We start from the raw sequence: 24,814 nt of genomic DNA on the forward strand, positions 1-24,814 counted from the left end.
TATGTGGATTAAAACCTACAAGCCATTGTTTTGCCCAAGTACTTATAACTTGTAGGTCATGGTTCAGAACAATTTCAATGTTATATATATTTGAGGTAGTACATGAGAGGGAAGTGTCATCGGCAAAAAGGCGGGCAGTACATTGAAGGTGCTTTACTATGTCGTTTACATAAACAAGAAAAAATAATGGGCATAGAACAGATCCCTGTGGAACACCGGCATTAAGCTCTAACGTTTGAGATATTGATGCTCCAACCACGACTTTTTGAGTGCGACTCCCTAGATAACTTTTAATCCAATTAAGTAAATTACCATCAAATCCATTTTGTTTAAGTTTGAAGAGTAGTCCTGTGTGCCAGACGCGGTCGAACGCTTTAGAAATATCACAGAAAACCATGCATGTGAGTTTCTTTTCATCTATACCTTTCGTTATTTGATCAAAAATGTCGATTAATTGGGCGACTGTGGAGTGACCTTTTAAGAAGCCCGACTGGTTGGAGTATATAAGTTTGTTAGCAAGAAGGTGGTTGTATAAATGTTTATAAACTATCCTCTCCATCAGCTTGCCTACGCAACTAAACAATGAGATAGGACGGTAGTTGGAAGGATTATTCGGTTCTCCCTTTTTAAATAGAGGCATTACAATCGCTTCTTTCCATTGGGCGGGATATGTACTTTCGTTAAGTGATTTGTTAAAGAGGATACACAAAGGCTTAGCAATAGAATTACACGTTTTGTTAAGGACAATATGACTTATAAGGTCACCACCGACGGCTTTATTGGTTATTAAGCATTTAATAACATCTATAATTTCCGATTCTGATATGGACAGGTTATATAATTTTGCGTTAGAGATATTTGAGAATTGTGGAAGAACACCGGTTGAGTCATTCGACGACGCAATGGAGGCAAAGTATCTGTTTAAACAGTTTGACTTGTCGGTATCTGACAAATGTACAATAAGATTGCCGTCAGAGTCCGTTGACTGTAAAGGTGGTATCGAATTCAGATGAGAATTTGTTTTTATTAGTTGCTTTAGTGTTTTCCAATATTTTTTTGGATTTGAAGTATTTAGTTCATCAAGAGATGTTTCTAGGTTAGAATAAAACTGTTCTTTCGCATGTTTTATCATGTTGTTAACCTTATTTCGAAGTTGTTTATATTTATTCCAGTTAGCAGAAGTAGGATTGTCTATGGATATGTGTTTTTGTCTATCTCGTTTACGAGCCATTGTTCTAATAGAAGAATCATACCATGGTTTGTCATTAGGGCGCACTGTGACAAGTTTGTTTGGAATGCAAAGTTTCATCAGTTCGATAAGTTTGTTCGTAAACATAACAGTTGCTTCATTTACATTAAAATCATGGATAAATTCCCAGTTTGTACATGTAATAAGATTGTTTAGTCGATCGAAATCGGCATATTTATACAGCCAAATGTTTCGTTGAATCGGTTTGCTGTGTATTAAAGGAATTGTAACATGAATGGCAGCTGGAGCTGTTAAGATCCAATTATTACATTTATCAATATAAAGAATTTAATGACAAACTTCAAACTATGCTGAAATCTGTGAAAAGGCCCCTTTAACAAACTTCATTTTCTAAGTGTTCATTTTCTCGTTTGCATAGTATTGAATAAACATAAGGAACAGATACATTAAGTACGTACTCTCAAACACTAAAATTAAAAGAATTATCGCATGGTAATAAGTCGTTAAGTATCAACAGATAAAATTTAAAGAAATGTCAAATAGCATCATATGATATTACTATATGAGTTAAGAATATGAATAGAACGCGTTCAAATCTATTATCCAGATCATATACAAATGTCCCCTTTTCAAAACGACAAACCATTTAGTGTCACTTTTTACTGTCCCAATTTTTTTAAAACATTTTTTGGATAACATTATGAAACACGTACAAGAGTTTATTGAAAACCAGCCATCAAATAGATAATTATTTTATCACTCGATTGTTTGGGCAAACACAAGCACCGAAACAGTCTCCTAGGAAAACGGGCCAATAATTGATCAAGCACAGAATGTATCTACCTCAAAAAATATGAACAGCAAAAGCGGTGTCTTCATGCCTAAATTGTTTACTAGCACTTTACATAGGAATAAGTTCCCAAAGTATTTGAGAAATTAAAAATGCATGTTTCGAATAAAATCTACAATAGGAGACTTTTCTAACGCAACACTTTTTAAACTTGAATATCTCAGTTATTTGTAAGGATTTTATCTAAATTGTACATGTAATCATTTGACTTTATTCTGTGCATGCTCACTATTAAATAATTCATCCCTGACGATCGGACGCTTTAGCACGAGTGTTATGTATGGTTTCATCTTTTTGCACGTGCAAATGGTGAAACACACAATCCCCCTAATTAGCTTTGAAGCCACACTGCAGCTATTTTAGAGAAAATTGTTAAGTCCAATGCCCGTTACTTCGTCAAAAATAAATGGACCGGAACGAAACGAAACTCGAACTTGATATATAAGTCATAGAGGTAGTATCACACATCAAAAATCCGGAAAAGGGTTATTTAAAAAAGAAAATTGGTATATACTTGACCCGTATGTTCGTCAAAAATCGATTGACCGGGTCCATTAACTCGAACTTGATCTGTTAGATACACTCACACACCAACATTCAGGTCAGTTTATGTAAGCATTAAGGAGAAAAATCTTGAAAAGTGTTACTGTTAAAACATTTTACGGTCCAACTAGGGATAACAAACCTACCTTTACTATTTACTTAAAAATAATAATAATTTATTTTAGATTTATACCTTTCAAAAATTAATTTCTAGTTGTGAATTGAGATAGACAACCGTTTGAAGATCTTTTTCCGACTCTGCAACGATAACAGAGTCGTCATTGAACAAAGCACTATTATTTTGAAAAAGCTTACTTGAATATGAAGTAAAAATATCCTTATATCGACATGTGAATAAAGGTCATTCAAATGATTCATTTCCCCCTTGTCTTACCGCAACTTAACATAAAAAATAGTTTGATCATTCGCCATAACACCAGTAACATGATTTGTCGTATGTTTGCAATATTGCAGAACTTTCGACTTATACTGCAGTAGCCTAACTACCACAATAATTACTTATTAATCGTATCAGATGCAGCTACTAAAGCGATAAATGAAAATAAATATTTGGTTCTTTTGAGTTATGAGTGTATTAATCAGCGCGTATAACAGAATACTATTGCCTGTTGATGAAAAAGGTTTACGGAATCCCCATTGAAGCTTGCCAATAATATCGTATTTCAATTTTTTTTCTTAACGTGTGTTTAAGACTGAAGAGAATAATTTACTCATTAAGTTCAATAAAGTTATTGGTCTGTAGTTAAAAGGATCTTTTTCAGAACATTTATTTTTATAAATTGAATTAATTTACCCTATTGTCCCAATACTAGCTACACTTCCAGAGCTAAATACTAAGTAAAATCATTTAACATAAACATCTTTCGTAATTGGGAAGGATACTTTTATATGTTCATTCAAAATATTATCAATGCCGCATGCTTTGTTATTTTTTAACAAACGTATACATTGTCCGATTTCTGCTCATGTTATCTCGGCATTAAGAAACTCGCTATTTTAATTAAACGGTAGCTAAGTGTGATTCATCGTTAATCAAATGTAAAATAGTGAATGCGCTATTTTTAATGATTTTCCAAAGATTTATTTGCCGCAAACTTAAAACGTAGCTCTACGGTATAGATAACCTAATGCGTATATTAAACTTCATTAGAAATATTTATTTTATATAAAAGAAACAGCATGTTACCATCTTCGGTTGCTCAATATGCAATTAAAAATACATTGAGCCCAGACCATAGCAACATTTTCACTATAATTTCTGAAACAACTCTACCTGAAATAGCTGTTACCTTTCAGCCAAAAAGGATGAGTATATATGAACAGTGTCAGGACACGATTGGGCCCAGCTCAGAGGAGGTAATAACGTGACAGACAAGATTGCGACGTCCCTTTCCAGACAGATATTTTTCGCCGTTTTATGCCCTTTATTACTTTTATTATTTTATTAATGGTTCTCACCTTTACTTTCTCGACGTTACTCGGTACGAAATTTCTTAGCGGGATCACAAAATTACAGCTCTCGCCAAGAAAATTCGTATCGAGTAAAGTCGAGATAAGCGAATATTAATGCGAAATAAACGCAAATCACTTGCTTACTGATATAAATGGAAAGTAAGCGGCATTCAAAAATTAAACAAACGTAAAAAATAGTTTAAAACGGCGAAAATACCTGTCACGGAATGGACGTCGCCATCTTGTCTATCGCGTGATTACCCCCTCTGCAGCTGTTGCAATAAGTTTACAAGGGCGAACGTGAATTTAGACGCCATCAACAACTGATTTTATTAGATGAGCGATTTTAATCACATTAAGACGGCAATCGTAATGGTACATACCGATACGTATTTCCGTATTTGCGTTTTAATGATTTTCACCACAGAACGTTTGACTGCGATTGGCCGTATAAAAAAGTGAGGTAAATTTAATTTAAACAAGATTAGAAATTTGTACAAAATAAGTAATACAATATTGAGGTTATATTTTTTGTGTAATGCCTTTGAAATAACTTATTCTGTATTTACGCAAACCGTGTCTGTTACCTGTTCATGTGTGCTCTTGGTTGCAGTGTTTGGTGCTCATGTAAGAATAAAAGAACTGCTTATTTAACCGTGTTTTGTTAGTTTAAAATAAAATATAACGTATTTAGGGGAGATATTTTATATGTTCACCCTATCTTCACTTTGGCCTCAACTATAGGACAATCATTAAAAAAATTACCACTTTTTATTTTCGTTTAGTCTTAAAACAGTTTGTCCGCCATGATTATATATGAAACAGCTATATGTAGAGTCGCATTTAAGAAAAACTGAGCATGCATTAATGAAACATGTATTGTTTATATATTGCCAAGAATTATCATTGACAAGGTAAGGAACATTGACCACTTCTCCACCTGAATGTGTGTACACTTACTGACGATTTTGGCGAAATAGGGTATATATAAATAGGAAAATTTTACAGATATTGATTGTTCCAGCTTTAAAATCCCCAGCTAACATTACCGAGCCTAACGCTTGAAAGTAGTTAATATGGCTACACAGACTTTAAAAAGAGGTCCGTATCTATCAGGTTTGCCATCGGCGAGTCACTACCCCACATGTATACCTCTGCAATAAATCTTCATAAATGTAAAAAAATGAACTGGTTTAAGATAAATCATAATGTCGTGGGTACTCTTAAGAAGCGATACTCCACTGCTTATGCTATTGGACTTTGCTTGCCTATGTCTATATTTCCTATAAAAGTTATGACAATCATATCTAGAAAGATCAATTTTGCTTGATTTACAAGTCCAGGATTAAACAAAAAATATTAAATCATACCGTAATAATAAAGAAACGAAATCCGGATCCTCTGGCTTCGTTACACTCAACCTATTACAGATCCATTCCGTTCTCTTTAGTCCACCCGGTACCTCCTACGCATCCTTTATTTGCCTGCTGCCTATGTATAAAGTGTCGTATGACACCAACGCACATTTGCTCGCCTGCTTCCCCACTTTGGCTCTTCTAAAGAGACGCCCCTTTTTTGCTGCTACTTCCGAACGGAACTGTTCTGTCACGTAGAAAGGCGTTCGTATTAGATTTCTGCTACTCCCGCGAATCTGCTCTCTTGAATTGAAGAATGAGAACTTGTACACAAGCTCTCGGTGCATCCCATCGCCGCCGTATTCGGCAGATTTCCATTTGTGTTTTTGGAGACCATTTTATTCAAATCTCATAGAAGCCACAGCTTCCTTGGTAAATTTAAGCTTCTCCGATACGAAGGTCCTTACTACATCTTCGCATTACATTGGCGTTTCATGTGATTTTTCTAGCATGTTGCGTATATCCGATTGTTTCTTAAACTCTTGGATTGCACATAGTTCATCTCCTCTTTTTGCTTTTCAAAATTGTCCATTTTCCTCTTTTGCCCTTCGAATGTATTGAATCGGGAGTCCATAACATTTAATTTAAGATCAATTTTGCCAAGAATGGCTATAATGTCCGCGTTTGTTGGTCGCATAGTGTATTGGCAACAATTGCCTCCCATAGAACTAGAATTCAAAAGGTTTGTGTGTGTGTGTATATCAGAGTTTATAGAGTTTATTTTCAGGTCCTACTTGCCTCTTCACGAGGTCTTTGCAGCCCGACATGAAATTCATTAGCTTTAACATTCCACAGATCACCATAATTGTTGTCGGTAAGCTGTTTTGCCAACATCGTTTTATTATTTAGTTGAAAGCCGTTTGTCCAATTCCTGTTACTAGCAACGTTATTATTAAGAACATATTTATGTACGCCATTCAGTTCATTATACATGTATGAGTAAAGTGTACATTCAAAAAGTTGCCAATATTGCTCAAGTGGTGTTGGTAATGTTTATTCATATTTGTATCAACACTAAATGTATTAATAAGTTTAAGATCTGATCTAAATGGACCATAATTTGTTGTATATGTGAGTTTCGGCTAGTCCTCAAATCGGTTTAAACCCAAATGGTTTGCATAGTCCGGTCCAAGGCATTGATTCCAGTTTTGATCATCTTATTTTCAAAGTCGGTGTTCTGATAAAAAAAAAATAATGGACAAGAACAAACATGTCTCTCCTGATTAAATTCGTTGAGTTCAAAGTTAAATTAAAAATTAATGCTTCATACAGCACTTGTGATCTTCTAAACTCAACCTTCTCAGAACAGTTTAGTTCCATCTGGTGTCAGGCAGTATGACCCTGTTGTTAATGGACGTGATATGGTTCGGTTTCTACTTCACATATACAATTTACACACTCATGTAATCAACACCGCAACAATTGGTAACAGAAAGTGTCGATCTCTATTTAAGGTATTGAAATCGGACCCAACTCTTCTGCTTTTCAAACGTACACATGTATGTGTTGTGAACGGGAAGTTTATTCATTAATAATAATAATAATAATAATAATAAGAAGAAGAAGAAGAAGAAGAAGAAGAAGAAGAAGAAGAAGAAGAAGAAGAAGAAGAAGAAGAAGAACAATGACTTTATTTCATGAAGAATTCACATTAAGAAATAATTTCTTTTTTACAATGTGACCTTCAGTAACAAAACACCAAAACACAAGTATATATTTTGAAACATGCATACGATCATACAAGGGAAAAAAGAAAATTAACTATACAGTTAAATGTTATAATAACTTCCTTATCAATTCCGACGACGTCGACGACGACGAAGACGACGACGAAGACGACGACGACGATGATGATGATGATGATGATGACGATGATGATTATGATAATACAAAATATGCAAAATATGATACAAAAATCAAAAATCAATCTTTCAACAATCAATCTTTCAAAATAAATCACATCAGACACATCACAACAAAGTATTAACATAGAAAAAATGAGCATACATGTATATCAATGATTTGTTTGTAGGTATTGTAAATCATGATGTGCATTTACACTTCACACATTTTACAGAAATGTACCTACTTAACGAATTTACGAATGGCAGCCGTTCATTTTTATATTAAAGTTTTCATTGAAAACAATGATATGAAATTAAGCTAAACAAATATGTAGATGCAAATAATTCGATGCAGTGTTACATACAAACGTAGACTTTTTAAATATTGATATTAAGGCATTGTTAAAATTGACATTTTAGATAAAATACATTTTCTGCCATTAATTGTCTACCAAAGGTCTATTTTAATCCATTATATGCCTCTTTTGACGATTTAAAAAAATGAACATTATAAAGCGTTGCAAAAAGGTTAAGAGACATACTTTATTAAATTTGTACTTGTTTCATTAAAAAAAACAATGTTTTTTATCATTCGGGGAAAAGTGTTTAACTTACGTTGTAGCTTTCATTCTACTTGTAGTTTACTTCTCCACTTCGCGAACATTCCTTTAAAGGACCTAAGAATTCTAGATCGTAATGGTCGTTTTCACAGACATACATCGAGCAATTTCAAATTAGCCCAATTTTAACAGTATTTTGAGTTGTTTAACATGTGTGAAGTTGCCTAAAAAGCCCGGACCATGTCTAGCAAAAAATCCACGCTATAACTTTAACATTGACACGTGCAAATGCGAGAAGTTTATTTGGGGTAGATGTCAAGATAACGCTTACAACTTCCTGACACTGGCGGATTGTAAGCGTTCGTGCAGGGCATGGATACAGAACAGATGTAGGCTACAAACAGGCTAATCAATCAGTTCATGGCGAGCAGTGTCCTGGCGTGACGATGACGTCGGGAAATATTCGTCAACACGATGTTGCATAGCTTTAAACCACTTACATTTTTCTCCATCGTGCAAAAAATGTAGAGTTGTGATGTACTAAACAACTTAATATGTAATACTAGTAAATACGAACCGTGCTCTGTGAAAAGGAGTTTAATGCATGTGCGTAAAGTGACGTCCCAGATTAGCCTGTGCAGTCCACACAGGCTAAGCAGGGACGACACTTTCCTCATTTATGATAATTTTCTTTTAAAGTAAGTCTCTTCTTAGCAAAAAATTAGTTTAGGAAGCAAGTGTAGTCCCTGATTAGCCTGATTAGAAAAATAAATCAATCGAGAAACGCCCGTAAGAGAGAAAATATTTAAGTTAAAGTTGAACGATATAAACCCTATGACCTATGTATCAAAATTTACGGTCCAGCAGCCTCCGTTTATGTATTTACCAGGTAATATTGATATTTTGCCAGAGACCCCTAAAGTTTAATATTTTGCATGTAACATGTATTGTTTTTCTTTCGAAAATTTGTGTACAAATGCACATGGGTTCAAAGCTGGCGAGACAGTAAAAAAGTTTCATTGTTACAGTATGCGACGTATTACTTCATGCGACTCAACACAGGCTACATATTATAAAATGCGGCTACAGTATGCTACATATTACTACATGCGACTACTAAATGCTACGTTTTACTACATGGGGCCTATTTGTCACAATGACCAATTTCTTTCAATATATAATATGTCCAACTGTTGTATGTGTTTTTTTTTATGGATATTGAATTTTTTTCTACAGTTTTATACCGAGGTCTTCTAGAACTGAACACGATTTGCAAGTTTATAAAATTGTGTTGAATTTCGTGGGTAAATTATTCTACAATTCTAATGTCACGACTTTCGCCGGTATGTACCGAATTAAATAAAGGATAATAGAAGTTTACCACCGATATCGTATTAAGTGCCATTGCAAACGTCACATGGCGTCATGTTTATAGTGACGTCATTTTTAGCGCGTTTTCCAAAACTAAACGTGTGAGAAACATGTGCATGACACTATTAATACTATCTTGTTGACGGACTAAAATTAAAACGGTTAAAAGTTTGTCTTATAAAAAAACATTACTTAAAAGAAAGCTATTTGAAATCGCGCACGGCTAGTTGAAGTTCGTCACGTGAAGTCATTTGACGTCGTTGGCGCGTGCCAAACATGTTTAAAGTGACGTTATTGGCTTTGTGCGATTTCCGAAAATGAACGTGTGAGAAATGTGTGCATTAAAATATTTATACTTGTTGCGGACTAAAATTCAAACGGTTAAAAGTTTGTCTTATCACAAAACACTTACATATAAGAATGCTAATTAAAATCGCGCACGGCTACTTGACGTTCTTCATGTGACGTTATTTAACGTCGTTCGCGCATGCGTGTGGCACAATAGCAACAACGTTGACGACAACGTTATTTTTAAAGCGAATTCGCAAGCGAAAGGAAGCGATTTTTACCGTGCTATCAAAATCTTCAAATGCATTTTGAAATGTTCACATAAAATGTCTACTGAAGACAGCGACGAGCGCGTTTCCAAATTGGCTATAAAAATGTCAGCCTTTCGTGCGCCGCCTTCCAAACATTTTGACCTGGAGACTGTCACAGGTCACGTAAAAGACCAATACAACCGTTTGGGCAAACGAAAATCTTCGTATTACATCAATCACCAAATGTGGGAAAAGCGGCCAACAATTTATCAAGCAGATATAGACAAATCCTACTTGTCTAAGATCGAAAAATTCCGCGAAGAGCTGTGCGAGCGAAATCTGGAACTGATCTGTGGTGCCTCGGATATCCGACCCTCGAGGTTTTATATGCATCCACCGGAGATGACATTAATCAGGTAAATATTTTTATTGATTAATTTTCAGTTTATACTAAGCAAACTCCGTATCAGTAGTTACTGTCGCCTGAAAATGGTTCAAAAGATATCGATGTCGCTAATTGCATTGAAGGAAACAAACGAAACATTGTTTATGATATAATTATTTTTATTATGTCCCCACCACTATAGTGGGGGACATATTGTTTTTGCCCTGTCTGTTGGTCTGTCTGTTGGTTTGCTCCAACTTTAACATTTTGCCATAACTTTTGCAATATTGGAGATAGCAACTTCATATTTGGCATGCATGTGTATCTCTTGGAGCTGCACATTTTGAGTTGTGAAAGGTCAAGGTCAAGGTCATCCTTCAAGGTCAAAGGTCAAAAAAATCAAAGCGGCACAGAAGGGGACATGGTGTTTCCGACAAACACATTTCTTGTTTTTATTTCATTTTCCATAAAATACTAGTAACCAATCACAACGCGATTGGATTCCATACAAAAAAAACATGTTTTTTTCTTTAAATTACGTATTGGTATCTTTGAGTTTGGAAGCGTGTTATGCCTTATAAGATATATCTGGATTTGATTTTATCAATATGTGTGTTTCATGTTTCATCCGATATATAACTCTAATGATTTGTCGAACTTAAAGAAAAACAATATATGGCTTGTGAAATAGGGCGTGTATGTAAAATGACATAGTATATACATTGTAATTGTATACATACAATAACACACAACATGTTTTGTAATTGACCCGTTGAAACTCTACTGTTCAGATGTTTGAGTTCAACCGTCAGAGGATGATAGAATTTTTAAACCCTGACAGAGATTTTATGGCAGACATCGTCGATGATATTCCGGTATTCCGGTTCAAGCTCGGTGAGTACTCACACTTTGAAACATTTTATAAACCATCCTCACTCATACTCTTTTATTTATGTATTTATTTATTTATTTATTTGTTATTGAAGTCATTCACTGGTTCAATCGCCTATCAAAATGTATGCACTTATCCGTTCTTTACCATGCTCCTTCAATGCTGCCCTGACATAACATCATCTTTCCTCAACAATCTCTTGTGTTTACTCAGTCAATGTCGCCGGGTCTAAGAATATTCGTCATTCACCATGATATTATAAATTCTTCATTTCATTTCGTTCGTAATTAAATAAAGCCCTTAAGCGGACACACATAACCAATTGTTGTCACTCTTATTGCTCTTCATGTCTATTTTTAACATTAGCTGCTGTCACCATTGAACATGTTTGTCAAGTTCGATAAAGCAGTCACAATGTCCGAATATATATTCGTGCGAACGTGCAACCGAACTGTTACTTCGTCATTCATCGTGTAATTATAAATATCTTAATACACGTGTTCACCATCAAAGAACGTCGCTTGTAATACCTCAGAGTTCAATGCCACACTAAGACTAAGAGGCAAAAGGTCAAAATGTGTCATACAACAGCTTTTCCAGACTGTATATTCACCACACATCTTGCAATTTAAAATAAGTTCCGCAAATGACCACTATTAGAAGACATTGTGTGGGGCGAAAAATACGTCTCCTTAAAACAGAGGTCATGGTCAATCTTAGCGGTCAAAGGATAAATTTCTCCAAATTACAGCTTGTCCGTGCTGTAACGTCATCATTAATAATGCTGTTGTTACATACCACACAATTCCACCATATTGAGACTGCGTGACATGTTATCAACCGTCTCCATACCTTAAAGTTCAAGACCACACTTAAAGGCCAAATGTTTAATTTGACCCTAAAACAACTTGTCCGGACTGTTACTTCATCATTGAATATGCAAGTTTAATATAATATACCACTAATGTTCCCCATGTCGAGACTGCATTCCATGCATACCAACCGTCATCCTTCATCAAAGGTCAAGGTTACACTTAAAGCATGTGCATCGTGCAGATAGTTAACTACTAACACGCAATATTACAGGCATGAAAATCGTGTCTGCTATCATCGTTTTGCATTCAAATAAAAATAAGTTTTTAAAAAGTTGTATTATTTGTATGATATTACACTTATTACATGGTGTACATACGTTTTATTACATGTTAAATATATTATATGATTTTATATATATTAAAAAATCACATTGAAAGCTAAATTTTCAACACATACATTACGTTAATATATGTTCCTATTTTCGAAACAAAATACTAAGATATAGTTGATTTTATAAATTCAGTGATTATAAAATGTGAAAGCTATTCACATGATCAATTAGTTAGGTGATTTATGTTGTTTTTTCTTTATCCTGGTAGTTAGTGGCCTCTAATGTGATTATTTATTCACGAAACCGCGTGTTTATCTATATTTTAGTCTTAAGTTAAAAACGTTTGAATACATATGTTAATGCTAAATGTTTATCCCTTTTTAAACAAGAATACATGTTTGCAAACATTGTCGTAATTATATTAAACAGTAATAATACCATTTCGCTACAATATACTAGTATACACACCAAATGCACCAATGTTACTTAAGATGGACCTGGACTAGAGTCCCAGGCACAATTATGGTCGTGCATATTTTTTAACTGGTGTAGTTTCATGGTTTCGTGGACAAACTATCCTTTTTTAATGTCATATGACTGTTGATTGAATATTATTAAGCGGAAAATTCAATGGAAATCAAAGTACTTCGTGCATGAGTTTTTTTATTTATAATGATGCACATGTTATTGCATGAATGGCGCCATTATGCGCGATACATGTTTTCTCTCGCTCTTGGAGAAGCGGATCAGAAACACAATCTTGCTTTCAGTTGGTTCACGAGATTTCGTCCATTTTCTTCGGACCATGAGAAAGACTTTGTTGTCAAAGATAAACATAGTCAGTATGTGGTGCGTCTTTGTAAATATCTGAAAGAGAGACGACAGCAAACAACCCGTGAGACTTTGCTCAATAAGCTACAACAAGTTGAAAAAGAGCTTCAGCAAAGCAAAATGGAAAGAGAAATTGAGAGTATTAAGACAGAAGTTGTTCAGCTGGAAGAGGAAACAAAATCAGATAACACAAAAGCTGCTGCGCTTCAAAGAGCAGACACACATAAACGGGAAACGATCGGAAATGAGGTTAAGAAAATAGACATTCTCACAGCGCTAAATAAAGAAAAACAAAGAACGAAAAGGCAAAGGTGAATTCAACGAAAATCGCTAAAAGTAAGAAAAAAACCTTTGTACCAAGACCTGTTCCTCCGATACCAATACCGACTGAAGACCTTAAATCAAACTCCATCCAACCACATAAAGCTCAGACAACCGGTGTTGTTCCTCGACCTCTTCCAAAGTTGCCAACTGAGACAGCAGAGCTTGACAAAACTTTAAACCAGGAAACAGAAAAAATGAAAGCAGACGCTTCATCAACCGACAAAACAATTCCGTTGCGCAAAAAGCCAACTCTGATTGAAGTGAAACCATTCGTTCATGGGGCCCCAACTGTCGAAAGAGAATTAAAGGCTGAAAAGGTTGGCCGAACACTTTTTATAAATGTTGAGCCCAAACCCAAACATATTATTCATCAGAAGAAAGCCATCGATGCAATTGCAAAAGACGTTTGCATTCACAGACCTTTGGCTGAAGAAAGATGTGACAAAATCCACAATAAAGCATTCACTGCAGATCTCTTGGCAATGACTGAAGATATTCGAGTGTTTCGGGGTCATTTTCTAGAGGCTTTTGAGAACGCCAAAGACGATTTTCTTCAGATGGAAAACTTCGAGATTCTGTATAAAGTAATGTATCGACGAATGTTAAATGTTGTTCAGAGACAAATCACTGCCTTCACGCGAGCTAGGCGCCTTGTGAATAGATATTGTATTAATTATGAATTGTGGATTACAAACCATATCGATGTCTGCTCGGCGTTTGGGTTATACACAGTAGTTTCACCATTGAAGAGTCAACTTCAAAACGAAGAGTCGAGACAACATCCTAGCGTTGATGGTGAACCTTTGAGACAATTGTTAAGGAACATAATAGTCTCAATTGAATTGTTACATGGCACACTTGAGATTGTTGAAACAGCGTGCAAAAGTAAAAAGGCCTTGGTTAATGAAGAAACTGAAACTAAAAAGCAGTTTGAAAAACTATTCGTTGTAAATGAGGAAGCACACATTATTTTGGACGAATGTATGGGGTTAAAAATCAGAACTAACGTTGAGTTGTTTATGGATATTTTACGATGCGATGATAATACTCGAGAGCTCATGAACAAAAAACTAAATACCCGAAAGGCTGCCAAAGAAATGAGATACAGAGATGATGAAACCAGAAAGAGAAAATTCAAGGAATGGATGAATCTGTTGCAAACACCTGTTTGTGATCAATCGACGGGAGCTAATGTCATAAACAAGCCGAAGGAAATGTGCATGACCGTTCCTTTGTCATCGAAACGACAAGTGATTGGTGACGAACAAAATGAAATGTGCTATAGCACCTCATCTCCAAATGAAGACGATGACGAAAACAATGAAATGTGCTATAGCACCTCATCTTCAAATGAAGACGATGACATTGATTCGGAAAAAGATGAATGCCTTTCATCAGATTTGGACGAGAAACCTAAGTGTGTATACAAAACGCAAATACCCGGACCCATTTCGAGTTGGCGTCATATTGGACCAAACGTTAGATACATGAAACCACGTTCTGAAGTAAACGGGCCACACTCGCTTGAAAGGAGATCAACCCGTGTTCCATTGATAAAGAAAGGAAGCAGTGAATATTGGGGAACGGCTCGAGAGAGTGCCCACGCCATTAACACTGTAATGAACAAAGACTTGGGACAAGCGAAAGATAGCTCTACCCTATTATACAAGGCAAAATCCACATATGACAATATAAGTATTCAAAGACAAGGAACGAAACAAATAAACGCCGCCACAGACAAGTTCAATCAAATCGACCCAGAGTACAGAAGATAATTAGATTCCTTAATAATGATATATCGTTTACAGAAACAAGAATTGCAGTCAATGAAACGGATGCATAAACAGCATATGCACGAGTATAAAAGGGAAGAGAACGCGTATTAATTGGAACAGAAAAGGTTTAAAAAAGAAAAATTCAAAACGAAGACAGGCTATTGGAAAAATGAAAAACCTGTTTAAAGACCTTTTAAAACAAGAGAAAACCAAGATGAAAAACAGGATAAAAGACAAGATGGACAAGATTATCAAAGGTTGCAATATACTTAAAAGTAAGCTACAGTCCATTGATGTTCTGAAAAAGAAAAAGAACGAAAAGGCAAATAAGACATCCAATACCAAACTGTCTGAAGAGCATAAATCAAGCAATGGAAAATCAAATAAAGATTCTAAAAATGGATTTGTTCAACGAATGAAGAACAAAGATAGCCCGGCTCTTCAAAGAATATATCAAAATAATGCTTTAAGAAGAGAGAAAAAAACAAGCGACGAAAAGCTCAAATGTAACGATAACAAAACTCCTTAATCGATTGAAAAGTAAAAAAGATCCCTCTTCCCAGAATGCATTAAATGCATGCCAAAGTGGCTTAAATGCATGCCCGAGTGGCTTTAACAGTACAAATACATCGGGCAAGAATTTGGTAACAGAAGCAACGACAGACAGGTTTAATCCTAAGGATCCTCATTACAAAAGATTGTTAAATTTCTTAACAATAATACGTCGTTGCTAAAAGCAAGAATTTCTGTCAATGAAACGGGCACATAATAAAGAGATGAAAGAGTACACAAGGGATGAGCAAAAATTCGAGAAGGAATATTCTAAACATATAAAGGAAATTGCAAAACATAAAGAGGTTATTCAAAAGAAGCGTTTAAAAGAAAAGAAAGAAAAGAAAATGTTTAAAGAAGTCGGAACCATACTTAAACGTAGGCCCAAGACCACTGTTAATATGAAAAGGAACAGGAAGGAAACGGAAAAACGCAGAAACAAAATAAACAAAAAATTAAAAAACGGATATCAGACAAGGGAAAATCAAAGAAGGCTTATCAAAATGAATGTATCCAAAACATGAAGAACGAAAGTAGCCCGACTCTTCAAGAACATCAAAAGAGTGAGGAAAACAAAGAGCAGAAACAATCGAAAAACGCAAAAGCAACAATAACGAAACTTCTTAATCGATTGAGAATGAAGAAAGACGCGTGCCAGAGTGACTTAAATGTTTGTCCAAGTGGCATAAAAGGTACAAGTAAATCGTGCAAGCATATGTTAAAAGCAGGCGCAATAAATAGATCAATTGCACGTCAAAGTGACTTAAATGCATGCCCAAGTGACTAAATAAGTGCAAATATATCGAACAAGAATTCTTTAATAAAAGGAACCACGAAAGACTTGTTTAATCCAAATGACCCAGAATACAGAAGGTTATTAAATTTCTTAACAATAATACATTATTCCGAGAAACATGAATTGCAGTTAATGCAATGGATGCACAAAAAGCATATCAAAGAGTATAAGAGGGAAGAGAAAGAGTTTAAAAGGGAACAGAAAACCAAACATGGCTTAAAGAGTACAGTTAAATCGAGCAAGCATTCTTCAACAACAGATGCAACCACAGACGTGTTTAATCCCAACTACCCAGAGTACAAAAGATTATTAAATTTCTTAACAATAAAACATCATGTACAGAAACAAGAGTTGCAGTTCATGAAATGGATACACAAGCAGCATATGAAAGAGTATAAATGGGAAGAGAAAACGTTTAAAAATGAACAGAAAACAAGTGGCTCAGAAAGAACAAGTAAATCGTGCAATCATCTTTTAAAAACAAACGTTGCCACAGACGTGTTTAATCCGAACGACCCAAAGTACATAAGATTATTAAATTTCCTAACAGTAATACATCTTTCCCAGAAAAAAAGAATTGCAGTCATTGCAGCGAATGCATAAAAACGATATGAAAGAGTATAAAAGGGAAGAGATTGCATTCAAACGGGAACAGAAAACAAAAAGTGGCTTTAAAAGTACAGGTAAATCGGACAATAAACTGTTAACTACCATGACAACAGTTAAGAATGGAGCTGTCGAATGCGTTACGAAATACACAAGTTGCAAACATGCATGTGGAATTGGGGAAGCATTGGGAAATATGAAACATCAAGTATATCGGAAAGTAGACGCATGGCTTCAACTGCAAGAAAAGATCGAAACGGAACGTTTTAACTGATCAGTTGTTAAAACGCATTGAAGAACATTCAAACCAATCATTGACACAGTATTCATCAACGATACATTTTGTATCAGAAAGAAAAAGGATGATGAAAAAAAAATGTCGGGTATGCGTGTAAGGACACAATTCAAGACTTTGCATATCCGCGAATATCGCAATCTTTTTAACCGAAGGTATATGCTGCATGAACAAACCAGCAAACTTGCTGGCTTTGAGCGGAAAATGCTTAGCAAAGAAAAACAATTACTTCTTAAAGATGATGAAATCGATATTGCATTTGAACAAGTCATAATGCAAACGTCTAGACAGGTCTGGTTACTGATACAGAAGATAGAACGGTGCATGGAAAACGAGGAAAAGGATCGAAAGTTTTGTTTAAAAACAAAACACGTGGATTTGAACAGAATTATGAAACAATATGACAAGAATTTGATAAAATTTCATCACATGTACCTCTTTATTGAACGGCGATTAAGAGCCAAAGTAGCAAAGGTCAAATATGAAATTGAAAACAATTTAATTATAAGTACAATACTGTACAAACAGATTGAAGCAGTGTGTCCAACATTTTTCGAGAAATCCAAGTACACAGATCTACAGTATTTGAAAGAATGCTATACGAATAAGAAAGAGGAAATATTTAATGCGTTTGATAAATATGTAGAAAGCGTGTTATCAAGTATGTATGAAGCGATTTCTAAGAAATAAAGATATTGCAGCTGTAAAGCGAATGGAACTGCTAAATAGAAAATGTATGACAGAAATTTCTCAAATCCGCTTGACTTTCTTGCCCAACATTTATGGCATTTTGAAACGTATGTCACAAAAAATTGAGTCTGTTTAAGATTTGGTTGACGATTACATTTTGGATTACATCGACAAACCTTTTTTATCGGAGAAACAGAATGTGCACGAGGGAAAGAAACATGCCTTCAATGCATTGAGGAAGTGGGGGGACAGTTACAGAAAGGTTGTTTTAAAAGAATTTGAGAACATGGAAAAGTCAGTCAGAAACCAGCTGTTGAACCACTATGAGTGCTATTTTGACGAGGACAATAAAGACCTTACAAGCATGAGGTTGAAGCTTCTGACTTGGTTCCGAATGCGATATTCAACAAAGGTTGGATCAAATCGAGTCCTTTTTCTGAAAATGATCGAAGCCACTCAAGGCCTGGCGTCACATCCTGAGAGCCGAGCGGCGTTTACTGAAACAACAAGCCATCCAGACAACGTTTTCAAATGGATGAGAATGAATTTCCCTCAATTGAACACGCGCAAATGCAGACGCACCACGCACGTGTGTTCTAACGAGAATGATATTGTCGTGGAAGAATTGGAAGACGGTTATTGTTCGACCTCTAACAACTGCAGACCTGAGCTTCAGATTCCAATGGCGAGTGATTTCAGTTTTATATACAATTCTCTGTCGGAGATTTGTTTAAAGCCAAAGCGGGAGCCTGGATTCAGTATTATATCAAGAATACAAAACCTAAACCAAACGAAAGTATCATGCTGTCGAATGACAGTCGTAGTTGTACTACGCCACCTGACGAAAAAGCCAGTGCGAAAACGGTGAATGAGGATATTGACAATACAGAAGTTTTAGAAAAATCAAAATCACACGAATTAATTAGGTCGGAAAATGAAACATAAACAGATGGTACAGAGACACAAAAAACAAAGCAGAAGAAAGTTGAGAAAATGAAAAAGGCGAAGACAACGGACATAAAAACTGACAAGAAAACGGACATTGCAACAGACAAGACAAACGAAAAGAAATTGAAGAAAGCAAAACAGTTTAACCAAAAGGAGAACACTGCAAAGAAGAGCTTTGGTAAAAAGCTAAAGCATAAGCTTCGGAAAATCATGCCTTTCCGAAAAGCTGTATCACTCAACGAGAGTGAGAGTAAAGTGTCTGATCGGGCGAATAATGTGTTACAAAATGATGATGAAGCATTATTGCACAACATTGACCTTGTTCAGACAGAAATTAAGGCTCCAAGTACGACTGAAGTAATCGTCCACCAAGAAAAAGACGTAAATGACTTAAAGGACCAGAGAAAAAACGGTGGTGGAAAAGAGTTTTCCGCAAAACAAAAGCAAGATTCAAGACGTCCAGTAGTAGAAAAGATATCGATGAAGCCGTTGACGACTCGGAACCAAAAACAGACTACGACTGGACAAAGGACCCGGGGTGGCAAAACGTTCAGCCGGGTACAAGTTTCGGTTTTGTAGCCGCCGAACCCCCCACGCCTGAGGAGCTCGCATTGAACGGGTGCGTGTGGTCGGACACGGACTCGGACAGCGACTATGAGGATCACACATCAGACGCTGAGCGCAAGGCGAATTATGTCGACTCACTCCTTGCTCAACTGGACAATAATCATCGATCAGGGGCCTTCGGTGTAGAAAGCGACACCGTGGAAAACAGAGCCATCACCGATGCGATCTACGCGGCCTTGGATGACATCTGGGACGATGGCGACGGTCTGTAAAGGGGAACTGCCGTTGAAGACGCCGTTGACGTTTCTCTTCTCGCTCTCCTTGATACCAGCTGACGATGAGTGATCAGACAATATTTAGACTTTATATATTATTTTAATTTCATTTTTTTAACTTATTTACGTGTAGACATTTTTGTGTTATATTAAATTGGTAAAATATTATTCGCCCTTAATTGTTGTTTTCTAGTTTTATGCTTAACACGTCTATGATCATATCTGTAGATTGTTCACAAATGAGCGAGGGAGCGAATGAGCAAGTGAATGAGAGAGAGCTTCTTGCTATAAAAGCTTTCTATCGGAAATTTAATTGAATTGTTGCGAAACGTCGCGAGGAAACTGAACGGGGGACACTTGTGTCCTAAACGCTTACGGAAAAAAGCCGATACACCCTTACCATTGAAAATCTTTGTGTTGCAAGCAATACTTGTTTAAAACGGATAGCTTACAGTAGAATAAAGCAAATTGGATCATCATATGTTTGAAACATATCATAAAAACTAGGGATGGCAAAATTATTCGAATATTCGAATATTCGATTGAATGGTCAGCATTCGAATAATAAAAATGATATTCGCATTTTTTTCCAAACGTAATTTCACCAATATTTAATGACCTGCGAACCGCTTACTAAAAAGCAACCGAAATCACCTGGGAGTAACATGTTTGACGTGACGTTCTTCGTGCCAAACTGATAACGTATCAGTGTTGATTGCGCAATGCAATATACACGCTCTAAGAAAGGCCCCGACTGTTGTTTGCCAATGGGGTGCCAATTAATGGTTTCAATTGACTGGCGAATAATAATTAAGTTTTGTGATCACAGTATGTACAGCCATTAAAATGTATGAATTACTCAAATCGCGCAATGCAATATACTTACTATAAGAAAGGGCCCGAACTGTTGTTTGTCAATTAGGTACCAATTAAGGGCTTCAATTTACTGGCGAATAATAATTTAGTTTTTGTGATCACAGTTTGAACAGACATTTAAATATGTTAATTACTCAAAAGTAACAGATGATATAAATTAAACAATCATCAAGGAATCATAATTCAAATCTGAAAATGCCACCAGCCCTTTCTGCAGTATGGAATACTTTACACGGTTTGTGGATAAGAAGACCGCAACGTGTAATGTGTGTAAACTTAGTTTTACATATGCGCGGTCTGCTACAAATCTGTGGAATCATTAAGAAATAAAATTCTATGACACGATGTTTTTCATTCTATTTGTGCCCGATCACAGTATCGGTCATAGTATTAGTCGACAGCGATACAATTATTCGATAGCAACGTTAATAAACAGCCTCGTATTTAGCAAACGGATATAACTTACAAACCAATGGAAATTAACACATAACAAGGAAAAATCAATCCAGCCGTTTTATGCGAATATTCGAATATTCGATTGAATGAATTTGCGAACATTCGAATACCGATATTAGGTATTCGATGCCATCCCTAATAAAAACACATATAAATAATAATCAAAATTTCGATATACATGTCATTTTATTATTGAAAATAAATCGGAACACTTTAATAATTTTAATTTCTCAGACAACGGCTTAAGATGTCAACTTCCACAAAGTGTTGTTTGAGATAATTTACAGCATAGACTACCTGATGAATTAAAATCATTTATCCACGCCGTTTACACCATGTGCTGGTGGGGTTGCATCTTGCCGCACGTGCAGATATACGAATACTATTGATTTTTGTTCACATTATTTTTTTCTCTCGGACCAATTTGATTATAAAAATCATTCTGTTTATTTTTGGTTAGCAATTAATTAACAGAAATATTGAGCAACTGATTAAAAGAAAAATTGATATTGTTAAATGTTTCTTTCTATTTTTGTGGCACGTTGAACTTCTTAAGACGCGACATGCAACCACGTGTAGCATAGGGGAACTTAATAAGGCTCGTATTATGGAATAGGAAACACCATTTAGTTATATACAAAATAACAACACTAGTCACACCAGTCACCCACGATTTTTATTTCATTTTTTATATCAGGAAAAGATGGTTCTAACAAACTAGCAAACACATTCTATGTGTAATAAATATAATGTAAACTTCCGCGCGCGTCCTTCAAATGTATTCATTTCTTTAGAAAATGTGAGTCAATGTAGATTTAAAAAAGCAAGACTTATTTCAGTATTATTACATTACATACAGTCAACGACTTTAGATTATTATAATTTCAAAAACTTATCATAGATAACGAAGTTCATGTAGGAAGCGAATAAGTGTTTAACATATACGTCATAATCGTCTACTGCAATATCTCTTTCACATGCTATTTTTTGAAGTATATACGAGTGTTCATTAAAATGCAATACTTGTGTTGGATTATGTTTTTTTCGAACAAGAACTGTGAACATAAAAATGTTTTGCATATATATGTTCATAGCAATTTTAATAATCTGTTACTGCTTATCAATATATGTTTGCATACAAATGGAATGCCATGAATTGGTCATGTCAAGAATTACAACTAATACCGTTGATATTCCCCCTTTAAGTGTATTGTGTACGTCTTGTTTGAAGTTGGAAACGTAATTAATCTAACTTTAATGATCTTAATACATATTAATAATCATTTGTGTTTCTATTTAAATTTAAATCTACATATGCATTGGCATACAGCAATACATTGATCAAGTCATGCCAAGAATTACAATTAAATAATATGTATATTCCCTTTTAAATGTATTCTATACATCTTTTTTTTTTTTTTTGGGGGGGGGGGGTATATAATCCTAATTTTACTGATCTTGCTACACATAATTTGTGTTTACATTTACATTTAAATCGTTTGCATTGGCATACCGCAATATATTGGTCAAGCCATCATATCAAGAATTACAATTAATATCGCCGATATGCCCCTTTAAATGTACGGTATACATCTTATTTTCGGTTGGATGCTATATTAACTTACTTTTTCTGATCTTGCTGCACAAAATGTGTGATTTTATTTACATTAAAATCAACTTTTTCATTGGCATATAGCAATACAGGTACTAGTATGTGTTTTACCTGATGTTGTTTTAAATTGTATTTTACTTCATGCAGTACCACTGCAGTTGTGAACAAACGACTCCGGAGACCTATGTTTTTCTGCATATATTTTTATAAAGTTATAACTCATAAACCATTAACTTAAATTTTGACAAAATCTAGGTGTGGGAAGGCATGTAAAAATAAAAATTACTTGTGTGCATTTTATTTATTTTCATATGTAAAATTCTTTTGTTTTTGTTGTTGTTAAAGACTAATAAAAAACCATTCACCATTCGATCGATGTTGTTTTTAAAATGAATTTGCAGTCAAATTGAACAATAATTAAAATATATTTTGAGAGAAATTGAGGTTGTTTTGAGCAGTTTTCTCTTTAATTTACTGAATTGTTTATGTTATTACCTTATTTGTTAAAAAATATGCTGAAATAGGACGTGTTGTTCAAATGCGAATAAAAAATTAACAACACCGTCGACCCATGATTTTTATTTTACTTTTCTATGCACAATATATGGTTCTAGCTTAATACAAAAATTATCAATTTCTAGGTATAACAAAATTGTCATTAAAACTGCAGCATTTGTCCTTAAGCAATTATTGATAAATTATTCATTATATGTAAAATGATTGCTTTTGCACAAGTAAAATTGTTATATGAACTGTAATAGTAAATAATTGTCAGTGAAGACTAAGTATATTATCGGTTCAATATTATCTTGTATCGGGTCCTAATCATGTTAAAATCTTAAGTCCGACATAAATGACAATACTTGCTGTATTTTCCATGACACGTATATGCTACAACAGACGAATCTCTACAATTTTAAGAAGATATTGTCTTTTTTAAACTACCTTTGTATATAAAAAAAACATAATAAAATAAAATGTGGTAACACTAAAATGTTGCTTAAAAAGTTTATATGGAAGAAGCAAATTCTTGATGAAAATTTGCGTCGCATGAAAACAAGCAAGTTCGCCCATAGACGGCCGTTAATAACGGTCGCCACCTCTTTTATGAGATGCAATAATAAACGAACCAATGCTACTTTCGAAGTGGCGCTAAGGACCTGAAGTTTTAAAAATTCACGGATTATTCAACAAGGTAAGTAGGTTTTCTTTTAACAAGGTACACATTCGTTTAAAAATCGGACCACGAAGTGCGATTAAGCGCAGATTATTCATCCTTAAATGTACAGAAACAAACATTTTACAACCCATTTGAAAACGTGAGAACCTTCATAAGTTTTGACATGGTAGTGTTTTTAAAAGCAAATCGATGTTTTTGCCTGTGTGTCGTGCAAATGTCGATCAACGTAAATCGCTAACTACATCAAACGATTTTCTTCTATATACAAAGTTGCTGCATTCCCAAAAACATTGTCGCCTTGCAGATTCAATAAATAATGTGCATTCTTCGAAAAGATATGGAGTCAATGCAAATTAGGTGCGAATAGTGCAATAGCAATGACACTTGCAGATCATATTGAGGGGTCCAACATGTTCATCAATATTTGTTTGTTTTTTATAAAATCGAATAGTGGTAAAAATGCGAATCATATCAATAAAAGAATGTCCATACTCAGGGGTAACTCACGTTTGCAGAACATCGCTCGCGTTTCTTTTGATCGAGCTGGTGGGAGGGGGGCAGTCAGGCTAGTAAAGCGTCCATTTCATGAATAATACTTGATGCATTTGTATCCTTGCCCAAGCTTACACAGCACGTTATCCAATGATACGACCCGATATTTAAACAGTTACGGGTGGGCGGAGTGTCGTATTAAAAGATGATGGCAAGAAATCGGCTCGACTACTATTTAACTGAAAGGTAAGGTCAGCAGGTTGCTCATCAATTTTCATGATGGTATATACTGTAGTGATAACTGATGATA

The 24,814-nt window shown here is 35.1% G+C and overlaps 1 protein-coding gene across 1 annotated transcript; it reads left to right on the top strand.

Annotated features, from left to right (window-relative positions):
* The first annotated feature begins 9,796 nt into the window (after positions 1 to 9,796).
* LOC127871811 (uncharacterized) lies at positions 9,797 to 20,056 on the top strand. The gene is made up of 2 exons (XM_052415013.1): positions 9,797 to 11,084; positions 13,000 to 20,056. The coding sequence occupies exon 2, from the start codon at positions 13,579 to 13,581 to the stop codon at positions 15,157 to 15,159; it is 1,581 nt and encodes a 526-aa protein (XP_052270973.1). The 5' UTR covers positions 9,797 to 11,084; positions 13,000 to 13,578; the 3' UTR covers positions 15,160 to 20,056.
* Positions 20,057 to 24,814: the final 4,758 nt, after the last annotated feature.

Source organism: Dreissena polymorpha, chromosome 3 (genome assembly GCF_020536995.1).
Source record: "Dreissena polymorpha isolate Duluth1 chromosome 3, UMN_Dpol_1.0, whole genome shotgun sequence".
Lineage (NCBI taxonomy): Eukaryota > Metazoa > Mollusca > Bivalvia > Myida > Dreissenidae > Dreissena > Dreissena polymorpha.

Bases quoted from the DNA above. Each gene is read 5' to 3' on its own strand.
- LOC127871811 (XM_052415013.1), top strand. From the start codon at position 13,579: ATGAAAGCAGACGCTTCATCAACCGACAAAACAATTCCGTTGCGCAAA.